Below are 17,774 nucleotides of genomic sequence, written 5' to 3'. Positions count from 1 at the left end.
AAGAAATAATGTTTACTCTATGTGTATTTAATTTACATAGTGCTTGTTATGGTAGGAGGGCCCTGGGTTCTTTGTTTAAGAATCACCAATGAGGGCTAACAACTGGGTTTTGAACATGTGTTGATAATCCCCCGTTGCACGTTGATACATAAACAACCATAAGCTAGTCATCACTGTATATGGTGTAGCATCACAACAGCTGGAACAATGTGAATGCAGCATGAATCGCTGTGGTTACAGGGTGGGCTGGTGGTTGGTTTCAGTACCACGGACAGCAGCACACAGCAACGCTCCTCTTTCCTCCTCCTGATGCCTGGATGTGTTTTCTTCTGCAGGGTGGAGAGTTAGTCCTTGAACACAGCACACCCTGCTGGATGCTTTATTATTTGCAGAGAAGACATAATTGGAGCAAAATCCACAGATTAACAGAATTCAGCACATAGAGCAAGACACTTTCTGTTTTTCTGCCCTTTCTACTGCTTATTTTGGGGTTTTTTTCTGGGGGATGGAAGAGTAAAAAACAGGAATGAAAATAGGTTTTTTAAATGATGATAATCAAAAACAATTATTAGAAATAATTCTGCTGTTTTCAACTGTCTAAGTCTTGTTTAATAGTAACTCACTTTATTCCTTCAGCTAAAATCAAAGCAGACTACATAGAAGAAACACAAATGATCAATAAACAAAAGGAGATTCTAAGTAATCTTTATTATTATTGGTCAGTTAGGTACAGGAAAAACCTTTTTGTCGTATCCCATAGCTCATCAGGAGACTCATCCATATAGACAGATAGAGAACCAGACCCAGGTGAAACACTCACTAAGTTACATATATTTAAAAATAAAAATATGAAAGTGATTGGTTTACCTAAATGTGCAGGTGATACTCTCACGTGAGACTTTTTAAACACACATGAAAAACTCATGCACATCTCAAGTGGTTAAAATTCTGAAAATCATTACAAAAAATTTGTCCACCTGAGTCTGGTGGTTTAAAATATTTCTCTATGTGTCTCCTGTCTCCGCGTAATAATGTTTAACTCTGTTTGGACCACGATACCCCGGCAACATTTTGAGGCAAGGCTGATGGACAACCAGCAATTATAATCAGGGACCGATTTGAGAGGGAACGGTGGAAAACACACAGTAACAGCCACCATCCCCTTACTAAAATGAACAAAATAAATAATAAAAAAATTGAAAAAAAAGAAAGAAAATTGCCTCAAAAGTGACCCAAGTATCATTGTCTTAAATTAGGGGTGTTCACACAACAACACATGGGAATTCAGCATGCTCACAGTAACTCACATACAGATATGAATGTCTTTATAGAATATGTATCTGTCATCACAGCTTGGCAAAATTACACTTATACACAACATATGCACAATAACACCCGGAACCATAATAGCCAGCCAGTGGAAAAAGACCCAAATACGTTTTGAGTTGTCTTTGTCCAGTCGGAAAAACTTCCTGTAAAACTGATGACCTCATTCCCTGGTAGGTGGTGGTGATATCGTCCAATAACAATAGCCTATAGATAAAGAATTTATGTCTCCAAACAACCCATAAACACGCATACATACATACATACAATCGCACACACAACCATTTTCTCTCACACTTATTACATGTTAGTAACATCATGAGAAAGGTGAATCTCTTCTGAGTCGGTGACTGAATGAATGACTGAACGTGAGATAGTTTGAACTACCTACAGTAAGCGGCTACGTTGAGAGCAGTAAACCTGACAGAAGTACAAAACACTCCATAACATCCTAAGTTGGCAATTATGTTGACATAGTTACATTAGGCTATATGTAATCATTGCTTGGCAGCATACAAAAATAAAAGAAGTTGCTCTGGTGCATATTCGGAATCATCTGCATTTGAGTTCAGTCGTCTTCGTCGGAAGGAATTGTTTTTCGGCACATTTTTTTAAAAACGAATGAGGCTGGCTCAGTTATTATATATTTGATTAGCATTAGGGTGTAATCATATCTGCCTAACTATTATACTACCAGTAGCAGCGTCTCAATATTGTAGTTTGTCGGCTAGCTTTTTAGCGAGCCTGGCTAATGCATATTTGGAATCCCTTGTGACAAAAAATTAAATAAATTCCTTGAAAAGATTCTTCACATGCCCACTCCACACAAGTTCACACTAATTTAAACAACAAGGAATAAAAACCCTGACTGTCAAAAATGAAAGCAGTCGTGTTTTTCTACTCTATGGGACTCTAAGACCAGCATTTCTCAGATTTTTAAAACATTTCCATATTGAGATTCCTGCTGTCTTTAACTAGGTTGGTGTCAGGTGACTAGTTAAATGCATATGCATGTATGCATTTATTTGGATTTTAACAACAGGTTAGTTCTACTTATACCACCATTGGATTTAAACTAATACAACAGCCAAGGGCCCATGTTTTACAAGTAAATAATAAAAGTAGGAATAGAAGATATGTCCAACAGCAGAAGGACACCGAGACTGATTAGAGTGACTGCAGATCAGTAAATAGCAAATACAAATACTGGCACCAAAACTGCAATGCTTCATCTTTACTGACACTCCCCCTGATATGCTCCACTGTCACTTATCAATGGCCAGCATTGCAGTCAGTCACCAAAAATGACCAAAACGCTACAGGTGAGGAAACAAACCTGCATGACCAAGAAGAAAATTACACTTACTTGTTTCAATAACCCACTTCTGGCCTTTTTTTTTTAGATATCTGAAAATTCAAGCCCAGTTGTTAATGAGATAATGAGATAATTTTGTTTTGTTTAATTAAATTCATCACTGTTTATGTGCTGTTTGGCTGGCTAGACGTCTGCACCTTCTTTTGTATAGGGTTTGCCGGCTAGGAGTTGCTTTTGCTTTTTCAGTGTGTTACTCTGCTGGGTGAATGTTTCGAGCTAACATAGTGAGGACTATCCTGTTTTGCCTGTTTTTAGTAACTACCCTGCCCTCCCAATCCTTTATGAAAACAGGCTTTAGGGCCTATATGTGGCTACTCTGCTACACTTGGCATTGTCTTAATACATTTCACTGTTCTCAATCCCTCGGTATCAGATGAATGAAAGCATGTCTTGATAGACATTTCCTCTGTTATGGTGGTGGGGAGTTTATGATGTGACATGACTAAGAACAAAACATTATAATGCAATTACAGTGGTAGCCATTGCAGAGGCACCCATCCCTGCATCTATACAGTATGATCAGGATTCTCTAATCAATTGCTCCGGTATTGATTAGCAACAATAGTGCAGCAAAGAGTGGCATCTGTGAAATGGCTACATCTGCAATTTGTAAATGTTGGCAGAAATCCCCAGAAATGCCAAGATCCACTTTTAGCACAGTGTAGCAGACCTTAGAAATGCATGATTTCCACCAGGGCTGTGACAGCTCTGCTTCTATGGCCAAAGTCCTAGGAAAGACATAGTATCAGGTAGAGGGAAGGTAGGATTGAGGCAAGAGGAAGAGAGACATAAAGAAGGAAGCTGGAATGATGTCCCGTCCTCCTCTTTCACAGCCTTTGGGTGAAGTTTTCAGGGAATACTCCTTTAGCGGCATTTTCTTTGTTCTGCTTCCAGTCTTCCTGCTTCATTCCCATCAGCCAGCCATCATCCTAAACACACAGACATGCAAATAAGGCATATTTACCTCACTATCACCACAGTACATAACTCTGTGTGTGTGGGTGTATGTGTACCTGCTCGTCTGGGTTGTCAAAGGTGATTACTAGCACCACATCACCAGTCTTCATCTCCAGTTCGTCTGTGTCGTTGGCAGCATAATCATGCATCACCTGGACCTACATCACATAAATACTAACATCAGTTATCTCCATATATACACACAATATATTTGGGTTAAGTAGATGTTCAGCACTATTGAGATTTTGTTATTCTGTGTCCTGTGTTACCTTGAACAGGAAGCCAGGTGGCATGTCTGCAGGTTCTGATGCTTCTTCTGTAGGTTCGGGCACTACTGCAGGTGTCTAGAAAAAAGAGATTCCACTTACTGACATGTAATGCACAATGAAAAACATATTCATCTTTTAAAGAGACATGATTGAGCCCTAAAAGTCTTATTGTATAAAAACATGATTTAAAAAAAATCTGCTGGCAGACTTTTTCTATTAATGAGTGTCTAAAACTTGAAACTAGACAAACTGCTTTACTGAAAAAAAAAAGAAATGCTTGAATCAAGTAATGTTGTACTGGAAATAGCTTAGAAAAAAAAAAAGTTTTCAGCTAAATGTAATTTAATGTTACAATCTTTCCAGCATTTTAAGAAAATACGCCTTTTTACTTAAATATGGTATGGTTTTGGTCAATGAGGAGAGGCATGATTGGCTATCATAGAATCTTTGAAAGATGTCCTAAAACATTAACATTAATAACAGTGTGTATTATATATTAACAATCAATGATTTTCAGAATAAATACATTAAAACAGTTATTGCATGTTATAGTAGTCCTTCTTGCTCTCACCTCCTCTGTCACTGCTTCCTCGACTGTTGTCGCAGCAGCTGCTGCAGACTCACCCTGGGAGCACGGAGACAGAAGAATAAAAGAGAGAGATTAGAGAATGAGAAAGATGTACGATTCAAATAAGGAGGTGGAAAGAATGAAAGAAGAACAGACTGACAAGACAAAGACAGACAAAAGGACAAGCCACACAGCCTAAACATCAAGGTTATGGCTAATACAAGCAAGTATGTTGAATAGACAGTAAACTTGGTTACTAGTGCACAGTTGCCATAAAGGTAAAGCTTTTGCACAGCATACTATGTGCATGGATTTGTGATTAGCAGCGACTGGGATTAACTGTGTGGAGCAGATGGCTATACTCTTCTCTTTCCCATAGCAATTAATTTCCAACTTTCCCTATGTGTCACAGCTGATGCATCCATGCTGCTTGTCCAGATGCATCCTAAATCTTTCCATCTCAAGATTTCTCCATCTTTCCACCTTTCATTCAAAATGTATCTCTCTATCATCTCAATGCATCCACCATTTTCGTCCAGATGCATCCCTCCATTTTTTTATTCTCTCCTTGGTTACCTGACCCTCTTCATTATCCAACGTAGCGGCAGCTAATGTGGCTTCTTCCTCAGCGGCCTCAGCTGCAGGTGTTTCATCCTCCGTGGCGAGCACCTCTGTGACCAGCTGGCTCCCATCATCGCCCCAGCCCTCCTGGTCTTCAGCCACAGGATCGTAATGAACCTGCTGACTCTCATCATCCCCCCCTCCCTCCTGAGCCACAGCCACAGGGTCATAGCGAACTGGTTTGGTTCCGTCATCCCCCCAGCCCTCTGTCGCAGCTGCTATGGGGTCATAGTGGACAGGCTGTGAACCGTCATCCCCCCAGGCATCTGTAGCAGCAGCCACAGGGTCAAAGTGCTCCTGGGTGTCCTCTTCATGGGCACCACTGTTCTCAGGCTGAGGAGCAAGGGTCAGGTTTCAAGGAATCAAAGGGCATTAGAGATATTTTATCTTATGGGTATTATAATGGTTTTAAAAATCAAACGGTTGAGGAACTTTTAAGGGACAGGATAGAAAGGTATAAGGGATACTTAAGGACAGATTCAATGGTTTAACATTCCAATGGGAGAAAAGGTTTGGGAATAAGGAGAACCAGAAGAATTAAGATTTTTTGCATAGGGTGTATGGCCAGTCTATGAACAAAACAACAGGGCAAGGAACAAAGTTTCATATTTTTTATGGACAAGGGATTTGGAAATTGATAGGGATATTAAAGGGGCACGGAAAGGTACATAAGGGTTGTATTATAAGCCCATTAGCTTAACTTTATATTTGATATATCTATATCTTACACTGACCATATTCCATCATACTATATTTTTAGCCATGCAAGCAGCAAGGCTCTTTGTTCAAGACCAAAGTATTTTAATTACTATACAAGCTGAATGATTGCCATTAAATTTGGTACAGACCTTCAAGGTGCCCAGAGGACCATTCCTGATGATTTTGTGGATCATCTGACATTTATTTAAGTGCCATAATCAGGTCAAAATTATACTTTCATTTCTCTATCCAACAGCCCCAACTTCTTTTTAGCACTAATTAGCAAATGTGAGCATTCTAACACGCTAAAACAAGACAGCAAACAAGGCAAACATTATGCCTGTTAATCATCTGCATGTTAGCATTGTGAGCATGTTAGCATGGTGTTAGCAGTTTACTCAAAGCACCACAGTACCAAAGTTTACAGCCATTTGAAAATGGTTGATAGTGAAAATTGCTTGATTAGTAAAACCTGCAAACCCCCGAGATTGGCCTTTTTTTTAGGGCTTTGGGGGTCATTAGGTCAAACCTATTAGTAATTAAGGATAATCTGAGGACATATGGAGTAGTTTTGCAATTTATGAGCAGAAACGGGGCCATGAAAGATGCCATGGATCAATGTGGAGTTCAGCAGCAGATCATGATCATCACCATCATCATCATCATCATCATCATCATCATCATCATCATCATCATAAGACCCAAGCAGATTGATGTAGAAGGAAAATTCTTATATATAAGGCTCATATTAAAATAAAAGATAGATGAAGATAAGGAAAGGTGGCAGCAGAAGGCAGAAATGCAAAAGCCTTTTCCCATCAGAAATAGATGTTGAATCTTCTGCGTGTAGTTAGAAAGCATGGTTTATATTCCCACGGCTATGTTCAGATGGAGAAAGAGGAGGGAAGCGTTGTAAGAGTAGTTGTGTCGTTCCTTTCTGAGGTATCACTGCTTTGCCACAAGCTCTAATACAGAAGAACTGTATATTTGCTGAGACACATCTCTCTTACAGTGATAAGGATGAACAAAAAGGTTAGTTGATGGTCAGAATGCCAAGTTTCAAGCAAGGCGAAGTTGCCCACTAGCTCTTATTAGTTTCCCTATGAAACAATCCACTGAAAACATGAGCAACTTCACTCAACTTTGAAAACAAAACTGTTCCTTGTGTGTCACATGGAGCATATACTGTTTGCAGCTGTATGCATGTAACAGCTACATGTTCGGTCAGTGCAACATGTGAACATACAGGGAGATGAAGGGAAACAGAAAGGAGGTAAATTCAGTTACAAATCATTTCATACACGAGGGATTTTTAATTTATAGATATATATGTGATTAAATGTATGATATCTGTAAAGGTTTCGGATCTACAGCATACTGTATATGATCAATATACTGTGCATCTTGCACGTATTCTGCATCAGAGGCAGGATTTTTGGTGATCGGGCACCAAAATATTGATTGAACATACTGTATATAATAGTGTAAAATGTCCATTTGAAACTGAATTGACCCACGTTCATTCCCATGTTCTATTTGTGCTGTATAACAATCTTTATAGTGTTCAGTGTTTAGTGTTATCACATCAAGCACTGCAGACACAAAGACAACGCACAAACAGATTTGGGACAGACAAATGAAAGAGATGCATTGATGGTGATGGCCATTATAGAAGCCCCTACTCAGACATAATTCAGGTACATAGCATAAAGACAGAAGGGGCTTGTATAAAAATGAATGAATTGATGGGTACGATGAACACAAATAAGAATATGCTGATGAAGATGATGATCATATTGATAATTATAAACTTTGGCGACTTAAAACGTGTATTAAGATGAGGATGATATGCTTACCCATGAATCCCAGTTTGCAGGCTGTGGAAAAAGCAACAGGAAGCAACAGAATGATAAGACAGCACAAAACCCTTCACAAAGCTGTTGCTTAATGCCTGTTTCATTCAAAAATAAATGTTTCCAGTGTAGGTCCCATGCTCTAAACCTGCAAGCCCAAAACAGTAGATCTCCAGCAGAACAAGAGTACAGGCAATACTAGGTAAAGTCTGAAGAGGTGGCCACTCTCATATGTTTATTGTTCATATCAGTCACCCACAGAGTGAGCCGAATGTAAGAGAAAGGTGTTCTGGAAAACAAGCAGTCAGTCTCAAAATCAAATTTCATTCATTTTCATTCAGAATCAACACAATTTCCCCTAACAACGTAAATTAGATCTTGACACAACTTGTATAAATGTCTCGCAGTTCTCACTTGCCTTATTGCAAAAATAGCCTATTATTTACTCCCCCCAAAAAAATTGGGACACAAGAAAGAACTAATTTGTACTAAAGAAGCCATCTCATGTAAAGAAGATAATTCATTCATCAATCTGTGACAGGACTGCATTGACTTATCATTATAGTTAAAGCTAACTGCACTCTGTATACTCTATGTAGGCCGACTCATAGTTCTGATAAGAGGAATCATTAACATCCATTTGGAGTTGTTCTTTCTTCTCTCTCTCTTTTGTCTCCACTAGTTCCAAAGAAAAATATCAAAACTTCTGTCTCTTTAGCTTATCAGCTAGTCACAGGTAGCACACAGGTAATCTGTACTGTACTGTATAATCTGTATAATCTTTTAATTTAATTTTTGGCTAAAAACAAATGATTTACTCAATCATACAGTAAACGTTCTCAGCACGTTTGTCCACTATTTGCATTACAAATCATCACATGTCAAGCCATCAGATTCATATCTGTAAACAATTTGTTACATTACTGTAACAATGGATGTCATTACACGATACTGACAGTATTGTAAGCCCTATAACCATGAACACATGTTACAGTTATACAGTCTATTTTTAAAAATCCTTTACAGAAAGTGAGTTTTCAGATTTAAATATCACTAATCATCGCTGATTCCAAGGTACCTACTGTGCTAACAGGATCAAGGTAGAGGTATAGTAGGCTACATGCCATTCATCTGTCACGTATTGGAATGCTGTACTGAGTAGCAGACCTGGATCAAACAGAAGCTGAATCTATTTTAAATGAGTCAAATAACATGAAGCATACTTATTTTATCTCACCTTCTATATGCTCAGATAAAGAAAGTATGACTCATGTCATCCCAGTATCTAAAACTACATTCTGCTGTACAGTTCTGAAGAGAAAGAAGTAGAGCCGAGCAGGGATTTAGCCTACAGTTCATGCCATGAGTGATCTGTGGATAGTGCTGAAGCAGGAAGAAGTGGTCACTAAAAGCAGGTTTCAACAGATCATCATGCCATCATCCACCTCTCATTTGGTAAATTGGAAAGAAACAGAGCAGGTAACACCTCAAACGATGCCAAGCTTTCCAAGTGACTTATTTTTGTATTCAAATTTATCAAGTTTGTTTCAATATATTTAAAGTCAAACAACTACACTGCCAGCATTTAAAACTGATTGTGAACTGAATTTCTTTTGGACTTAAATATCATGAAATCAAACCTTTCTGAATAGAGTGTAAAATCTCTTGTGAAGCTTAGCATTTCTTGCAGTCAAGGGTCTCTACGATCTATATGTTCATGCCATGAATCGTCCACCTGTGTGACCGTGGAGGCTTTGGTTGCTGCACTGAAAGGGTCCAGGTCCATGTCCAACAGGCTGCTCACTGCAGGACTGTCAAACTGATAACAACAGGAATAGGAGGGCTCATTGGCTAACTGGGCGCAATAGAGAAGGCAAGGAACAGGGTAGAAGAGAAAGCAAAACAGAGTAGAACAGACTGAAATAGAATAGGAGAAGTAGGAGGAAGGGCAGGCCAGAAGTTAAAGTGCTGTGGCTGTTTGTCGACAGCAGCTGGTCACTGACCTCTGTAGGGGAGGTGACGCTGATGTCAGGAGCGGCTGCGGCATCAAACAGGTTGATGATGTTCTCTGTTTTCAACTCCTTACATGGGGTCACCTTGGGTGGTGGAGGCACTGCTGGCTTTAGCTAGGACAGAGAAAGAAACATGGTGATAAAGTTATGCCAGAAATGTTCAGAAAATCCAGGGCTCTGAATTGTAATGCTGCATTCTGTTTTTGAATGTTGTACAAATAATTCATCTGAGCATTAAGCTTTCCAATTGCATTTTGTAAAACTTTGTATGGATTTATTAAAATGTTTTTCAAAATTACAAAATCATGTTACTAGATGGCAGTATTAGATTAGAATGAAAACATTGTTGAAAGAATAATGTATAACCCAAATTTCTTCTTTTACTCAGCAGATATTTTGATTTGTTGTTGGAGTATAAGCACAGGTGTAACTGAGTACAATAATGACTCAGGGCTACTACATGAATTCAGCCATAACTATTGTGTTATTAGTCACACCTGTTTGGAGACAGAGACAGCTTCAGCGTGTGTTGTGTGTGTGTGTGTGTGTGTGTGTGTGTGTGTGTGTGTGTGTGTGTGTGTGTGTGTGTGTTTGTGTGTGAGAGACAGTGTGTGTATACCTTGGATGGAGATTTGGGGATTGGTGGTGGTCCTCCTGGCCTGAGAGTGTGGTTAGATGCTTCTTTCACACTGAGTAGATAAGGGAGAAAGAAAGGTGGAGGGCAAAAAAGAGAACAGAAAAACATTACAGATAAAGTAACAAAGATGGCAAACAATGTGAGAACAAAAAGGTCTACTAAAAGTTAAAAAAGCAGCTATAAACTATGTTATAAGGCATGCTCTACAAGAGTCCAAGCAGAAGTTGTCGTTGCAAGAGCTGTCATGCAAGAGAAGTGAGCCTCCCTTCCCTCCATTCCTCTCCTTTTCTTCCCTCCAATCCCATGCAAGAAGGCTTTGTCTACGCTTCGAGTAAATCGTCACAAGCGAGCAGTGATAGAGACATTCAAAAGCAGCCCCAGATCTGTAGATATTTTATAGGTTGGTAAACCTGCAACTTATTGCTTCACCAGGCAATTTTCAAAAGGCAGCAAGATCATTTTGAAAACTCCACATTACCAAGGCTGAAAGTCAGCCCCACAAGCTCCAGGCTTATTGTGTCTCTGCAGTTTTTTGTTAATATACTATTTGTAACTATGTTTGGGAATATGCACCACCAAAGCAATCAACTGACATGATAAGGGCCCTAAAGTGGGTCCTGCTTACCTGATCTTGAGGCCTTCGCTTAATACAGTTAAGACCTTTATTATATCCGTTTTGAGCTTCTGTGTTGCGTATCTCTGAATTCATTTGTTTAGCTCAGTTACCACACAGCTCAGCAAAGGAGCATAAACTGTAGAAAAACTGTACAAATTATACAGAGGAGCGGAGTTGGCAGTCTAAATTATTGGGACCCAGAAAATTATTTATGCCCTATAGTCCCCTAGTGGATTCAAATGGCAAAGTACATTACCCCAATAGCTAACATGCTAGCACGCTCATTGTGTGTTTACCAGAGGATACTAACAAAGATCTAACACAAACAAAGAATGATGTGACTGAAAATACCCTAGTGGGAGATGAGATACTGCATACCTTGTGGTTTAGGTTGTACTGTTACGTAACACTGTTGCCTGGTGCAGCACTGAACATGCCGGTTTACTCAACTCTTATATATCTGCAGCTCTGGGCTCTCAACTCTCTGATCAGCGTGTCAACGAATTCACTTGCACAACCAAGCACTAGTTGTCCCTTAGAAAACTAGTAAAACGGCTGCAGACTGACTGACAGACAGATAGCTGGACAGACAGGTCAGTTGGACAGACGGACAAAAGTTGTGTCACCATGGTTACCACAGTTGCTGCAGGTTACCTCCTATTTGTTCCTGACGATGAGGCGCCGCTGTTACCTGTCTTTCTGTAAGGGGAGGTTCAGGGGTGGCTTCAGGTTAATGCATGCCATTTTATTTGTCTCTTCCTGTAGCTTAAATGTTTTTGATATGTAATGTTTTAGTCAATGTCCTGAGAGATCAAATTATGTCAGTAAAATCAGATGGATAACACTTTTGTGCATCATTTATCCTCCAAGAGTACTTGCCACAGAAATTTAATCAACTGTTAATGTTAAAGACAGTAAATATGCATATTGTACCTAAAATGTACTTCTGGAGCGCCTGAATACATGGTAGTGTAACACTTCTGTATGGGAAGCTGGTTTTGTGATGGCTAAATTACAGAATTACTTTTTTCTAAAAAAAAGTATTTATGCCTTCTCCAAGGTGAGTTTTAATTTCTCTATGCACTCAAAGTTAAGTTATGTAGCTGTCGTGTCTTTCTTTTGGCTAGAAATTTAGTAAAATTGGTGCTAAAATACTGTGAACGTATGAAAATTGTTTTCTAAAATGAAATTGCAGTTAATAATGTAACGCAATTAGAAAAATTATTGTGAGAAAAAAAATAATTGGTCTCTCGGTCTCTTACTAAATATAAAATAACTTTCCACTTATTTACTGCTATTTTCACTTCAAACATGATGAATTATGTGCTCTCAAGCGTTTCAAATATTTGCATTGCAATATTTGCATTGCAACATTTCTGAAATGATTTATTTTTGCCCAAGCATAGAAGGAGCCATAGACATATAACATAGCAAGTATTTTCTTTGCTGACCAACCACAGTGATTGGTCGATGAGCCTCACACAAACAGCTGTAGACCAGGGGATGTTTATAGAATTGCTAAAACCTGAGGTTACTGCATTTTTACCTGAATGTAATATAAACAACATAGAAAGACCAAACCTTTACACAGTGTCCCAGTACTTTAGAGTCTAAGTAGCATCACTGTCACCAATTAGTTTATTTGTATTGCTTATATTATTAGATTTCACAATATGCCAAGATGTTGAAAAGATATCTTGACATTTAATTCCACTCAGAATCAAAATATTATTGAAAGAATATGTAATGACACTTTCAATTATTAAATAGTCAAGTAATTAATAGATAAAGAATCTGCAGTAGAATGTCTTGCTATGCAGTTTGCATGATGGACCTTTGCTCACTAACCTGCTTGTTGTGTCTGTTCTCTCCAGTGTCTCCAAGGTGTCATACAAATCCTGATCCAACTGCAGAGGGGGAAAGATGGGGTGTTAGATATCATACCCAACAACAACAGCATTCACCCAAAATATTGATTTGAGTATCTCTACCCAGTTCACCCATGGATTCCCCTGATCGTACACTGTTCTGGTACAATCTATACACATTCAATGACATAATCATTACATTGTGTTTCGTGTTCCCTCTGCTCTGTAATATTTTGAAAGTGCTGCCAAGTATGTGTGTCTGCTACAGCTAGTTTGCATCATCATGTCCAAATTCAGACAGTATTTACAACTCTCAAGCTAAGGCAGTAATACAGGGGATAATCTCAGTGCAGTCAGTTAAAACCCAATGTCCTACTTTTGTTATACAGGGGAAAAATAAGAAATGAACCATAATAGGGTTTCAAAAATAGTGCTGAAGGGCAGCGCAATGTTGACACTTTTAGATTAAATTGCAGCCCTTGCTGATGTAATCCAAACTCAACATTTTCCATCAACTTTTATCTGATACACTGTGTCATTTTCTTTAGTCTAGTATTTATCTAAATTCAGGAACAATGGAGGTCGATGCACTCACCCGGCTGATTTCCTTGTGAAACTTCTCCTCAAAACCAGCCAAACTTTGGAAGGTGCTGACGTAAAACCCAACACGACTAGTGAGGGAAGAAAAAGAGAGACAGTATTGACTCATGACTGGCTTTACTTAGTTTAATATCCTGTGAGGGTAAACGCAGCATACATGTAAGTGAAACGTAATTGTAGCATCCGTCCATCAACAGGAAAATCCATTTCCACACACATATATACACACCTGTTCCAGAGTGAAGGTAACTCCTCTTGCAAGTCAATATTAATCTCCTCAAACACCTTCTGTGCTCTCTCCAACTCTTCCTCAGCCTGAAACACACACACACACACACACACACACACACACACACACACACACACACACACACGCGCGCACACACGTGTTGGTACAATGAATTAGGGCATGTTTGTGAGTGTGTGTTTGATGATGTTTGATACGTCCCCTGACACTCATGATTATGCTTGAGCAGGGTTTGGCTGCAGTTGATTTGTTGTTGTCATCTTCGTTGTCTTCCTCATTAGATATTTAACAGTAGCAAGTGACAGGGAACATGGGCAGAAAAAATAGAGCGATGACATGCAAAAACAAACTCAAACTGAGGATCTCCTTATTAACATCTCGTGTGTCTTTGACCGCTGAGCTACCAGGACACCCCTTATCATTGTTATACAGTCACCAGACCTCGTAGGAAGTGCTGTAAGAGTACTGTGTACCTGGCCCCTGGACAGACTGCTCTGGGCAACATTGTGTGCAGACAAGATACCCTGAGCCCAGCCTGGAGTGGCCCTCTCTAACAAGGAGGAGGGCTGGAAGAGAACCAGAGAGAGATCATTCATATGTTAAATGTTGATACAGTAAAATTGATACAGGTTAATACTACAAATATTTTGTATTTGTTTTACCTTGGTAATTTTAATGCCCCCGTCCTTTTTCTTGGTCTTGTGTGTGGTGGCATAGTTGTGCCTGGCACTGTCATAATCGACCAGCTTCCTGTCCCTCTTAGCGATACGTGCCTGAAAGAAAATATTATAACAAGTATTTGCGTTATTCACTGTTTCCACCTGCACACGATTACTCAGTTTTCATCTTTCAAACATTTAGTTTTTGTTAGCTTCCAGGTAACAATATTACAATACTTTTTTTTTTTAAATAAGCTGTTTTTCCATCTTAAATATTTTCAGCAGCCATTTTGTATTAAATACTTATAATTCAATGCAACTGAAATACAAATACAGTTGTGTATGTTTAATGAAACCTCATTAAGATCACAGTATCATATTGAGGAAAGCCTAGACACACAAGATGCTAACTCATTTTTGGTCAGGGTTGCTACAGGTCTTTATGACCACACACCTTGATATCAGGGAACTGGCCCAGGTAAGTATCCATGGAGATGAGAGCATGATCAACCAACTTTTGGTGGTAGTCAGTCCACAGTACATCACAGTCCTGCAGCACGGATGAACATAACAGTATACACAATCACAAACACACAATGTCAAAGATAAATAAGTACTAAAGTAAGTATTAATAACAAACTGCCTGCAATGTTTTATTGCAATAGTTTGCTTCCTGGATGTACTTCTTCATCACTTCAGAGTTAATCGCAGTAGTGGTGTTGCTATGTCTTGGCTTGAGGTCTTGTATCTAAATTAAGAATAATCTGAAACCTCTTTTCACTGATTGCAGTACTTCCTTGCAGCTAGCTTCTGTAGCTTTGTTGATTAGGAACCAATAAATCCAAAGACTTAATGAAGTCAGAGGACAATTTAACGACCAACTCAACATGTCTCACAAGAGATGCTACCCTATAATTTTGCTGTCAAGAGGACAGCAAAAAAAAAAAAAATATATATATCCAAGGAACACAATTACATAAAGCTGTGTGTACTCTAGGAAAAATAGCTGCTGTGTGGCAGCTAATCAGGAGCCAAACACACACACACACACACACACACACACACACACACACACACACACACACACACACACGCTCACACTAAGATACAATATCATAAAGTGGTTTTGACCTCTATGTGAAAACCAGCTTGTCCTCACTCTCACATATGTACGGTATTTTAAGCAAATTCATGAAAAGTGTTTCTGACCTCCACAATGGAATCCACTTCGTTCTTGCCATACCAGTCCGGCTCATACATGTCAGCCAAACACGCCTGCACGTTCTTGGAGGACTCGTGCATGGCTAAAGACAAACATAAAGACATATTTTACATTAGTGGAATATCATTGAATGCAGGTTAAATGATTGTGTGTCTACCTGAATGGCTTGGTACATGCAAGTGTGTGTGTATATTTGTGTATACAGCAATGTGAATCTGTATGAACTTTCACCTTTCACTGCTTCCAGGTATGCTCTAAGGTCCCTTTGCAGTTTGCTGCCTTCAGCCTGGCGGTGAAACACAAAACAAGAGGCTCAGACCACAAAACAATGTAAAGAGATGTTACAAGCCAACTGAGCCAGTACATTTTTCATTCTACGAAATGTTGAAAACGTGTTTGAGATAATTCAAAATTTAGTGTGTAAAGACAAGACAGATATGACTAAAATATCTAGCAATACATCTTATTTAATTTTAACTCACACACACTGGAGTGTACTCACATATTGTTTGTTGAAGTTGATCACTCCTTCCTCAAAAGCGACATCTTTGGTCTCATCGGCTTTGCCAAGTTTCTGAAGAACCTGTCGGTCAAACAAATGACATTAGTGACCAATACCAAGGATAAGGTCAGCGATTGATTCTGTTCAGTTTCAAGACAGAAGAAAGGACATGTTCCCTATATGCTGTACATTATTAAACATATTCATTTTCTTCGCCTGATCTCTCCCTTTCTTCTAAGTTTGCAATCAAATATGATTTACTTGCATTCATGGGCAAAAATTGATGGATTGCAAAATCAGTATACAATGCAATATATATAAACAACGTTAAAAAGAGCAGTGGGAACATGCATGAAACAAATGCTGTTTAATCTAATAGAAAATAAATAAACAGACTGACAGTAACCACATTGACAGTAAATGCATGCATGCATTACATACATTATTTCTATTACAGACCATCACACATACATAACGCACACTGGGGTTACAGGGGTAACATTATCTGTTTTCTCGCCCCTTCTGTCTTTTAAGCCCTATACAGTACTTGATGCATTATGATAGACAAATAGCGCCCCCTGCCATTAATTCAGTGCACAGCTCGCAGGTGCATGAACGCATAGACCAGGCCTCATATCTACGCCCCCCCACACACACACACACACATTGCAGTGGGGATATAATTATTATCATGGTGCCAGTGAAAATGCAAGAAAGTGTTCCTGCAGTAACCATTTGTGTGACAAACACTCACAAAGATACCCAGTTATCGCCTTAAAATGCCAAAAACACATCAGTCATGGGCCAAATCATGAGAGATTAAATTATGAGTAGGCCTTACAGTTCATCTCACTGCAACATGAACGTGCCCGCTGTGTGACATTGACTTCAGGAAAGATGCATTTGAAGTGGACATCCTCAAACACAGCATCCTTGTCCGTATTATTATGATGTCGTGATGCGACACTGCGCCTCGGTGGAGGATGCGGCAGCGGCACTGCTGCTTGTAGGCCTGAATAATTATTCCCCACACATTCACATTTTCTGGTGAGCAGCTCTTACCTTTTCTTGGGCTCTCGTTAGTTTTTTCTGAACGTTGCTGGCCACTTTCCCCGCAGTCAGCCCCTTCCCCAAATTCAACTCAGCCATCTTGCAGCGTAGATCAGTCTTTGGATGCGGGAAGGAAGGAAATACAAGCAATAACGATCTTGGTGGACCGCTACGGCAACCGTTGAGGCAAATTCATCAATATCCAGTGGAGAAAAAATGTTGATAAATGTACTTGTGTGATTTTATGATGTATCTTTTGGAAGGTGTGTGTGTGTGTGTGTGTGCAGAAAGCTAAGCTGTATTCTCAAATATTGAGCTGCTGTGTGCGCGTCCGTGACAGAGGAGGATGCTGTCAGAGATGCTCTTAAAGGCACAGATGCTGCTGCGCGTCCACACAAGAAAACTGGATATAATGGGAGACCATTAAATTAACTGGTAAACCTATTTGGTAAAGCTACAATGTGAAAAAAAGAATTAAGGGCAATTCTGCACTTTCGACCTTGTAAAAATGTCTTTATAATCTAAATTTTTACATTAGAATTGGCTTAAGCCAAGTCTTAAAATGATAAATATCTCAATTCTGTGGTAGGAAACATAAATATCCGGCAAAACATTCCCAACCAACAACTCATAGCAAGTAAAAGGTACGAAACAGCCAGGCTTGCTTGCATTAACGCTGCAAAGAGCCATCTG

At 39.2% G+C, this 17,774-nt stretch overlaps 1 protein-coding gene across 5 annotated transcripts; it reads right to left on the bottom strand.

Moving 5' to 3' along the window:
- Positions 1 to 689: 689 nt before the first annotated feature.
- LOC127365762 (myc box-dependent-interacting protein 1) lies at positions 690 to 17,438 on the bottom strand. 5 transcript variants are annotated; one of them, XM_051404189.1, is made up of 20 exons: positions 17,094 to 17,438; positions 16,032 to 16,112; positions 15,761 to 15,815; positions 15,517 to 15,611; positions 14,762 to 14,857; positions 14,311 to 14,421; positions 14,122 to 14,214; positions 13,631 to 13,716; positions 13,397 to 13,472; positions 12,782 to 12,840; positions 11,588 to 11,632; positions 10,300 to 10,369; positions 9,672 to 9,794; positions 9,404 to 9,487; positions 7,672 to 7,692; positions 5,072 to 5,449; positions 4,499 to 4,552; positions 3,928 to 4,002; positions 3,715 to 3,816; positions 690 to 3,630 (listed from the first exon to the last, which is right to left on the bottom strand). In XM_051404189.1, exons 1-20 carry the CDS (start codon positions 17,178 to 17,180, stop codon positions 3,529 to 3,531), a joined length of 1,893 nt encoding a protein of 630 aa, XP_051260149.1. In that variant the 5' UTR covers positions 17,181 to 17,438; the 3' UTR covers positions 690 to 3,528. The 5 variants fall into 5 exon arrangements, with proteins under 5 accessions (XP_051260149.1, XP_051260152.1, XP_051260151.1 ...); XM_051404192.1 differs by lacking the exon at positions 5,072 to 5,449; XM_051404191.1 differs by lacking the exon at positions 9,404 to 9,487.
- Positions 17,439 to 17,774: the final 336 nt, after the last annotated feature.

This window comes from Dicentrarchus labrax, unplaced genomic scaffold, assembly GCF_905237075.1.
Source record: "Dicentrarchus labrax unplaced genomic scaffold, dlabrax2021, whole genome shotgun sequence".
Lineage (NCBI taxonomy): Eukaryota > Metazoa > Chordata > Actinopteri > Moronidae > Dicentrarchus > Dicentrarchus labrax.
The sequence above is the reverse complement of the archived record's forward strand: the minus strand, read 5'-3'. Positions and strand labels throughout refer to the sequence as shown.

Bases quoted from the DNA above. Each gene is read 5' to 3' on its own strand.
- LOC127365762 (XM_051404189.1), bottom strand. From the start codon at position 17,180: ATGGCTGAGTTGAATTTGGGGAAGGGGCTGACTGCGGGGAAAGTGGCC. The intron at 15,612-15,760 runs GTGAAAGTTCAT...GTTTGTCTTTAG, and splicing joins ATACCTGGAAGCAGTGAAAG to CCATGCACGAGTCCTCCAAG. The intron at 14,422-14,761 runs GTGTGTGGTCAT...ATTTTCTTTCAG, and splicing joins GCCAGTTCCCTGATATCAAG to GCACGTATCGCTAAGAGGGA.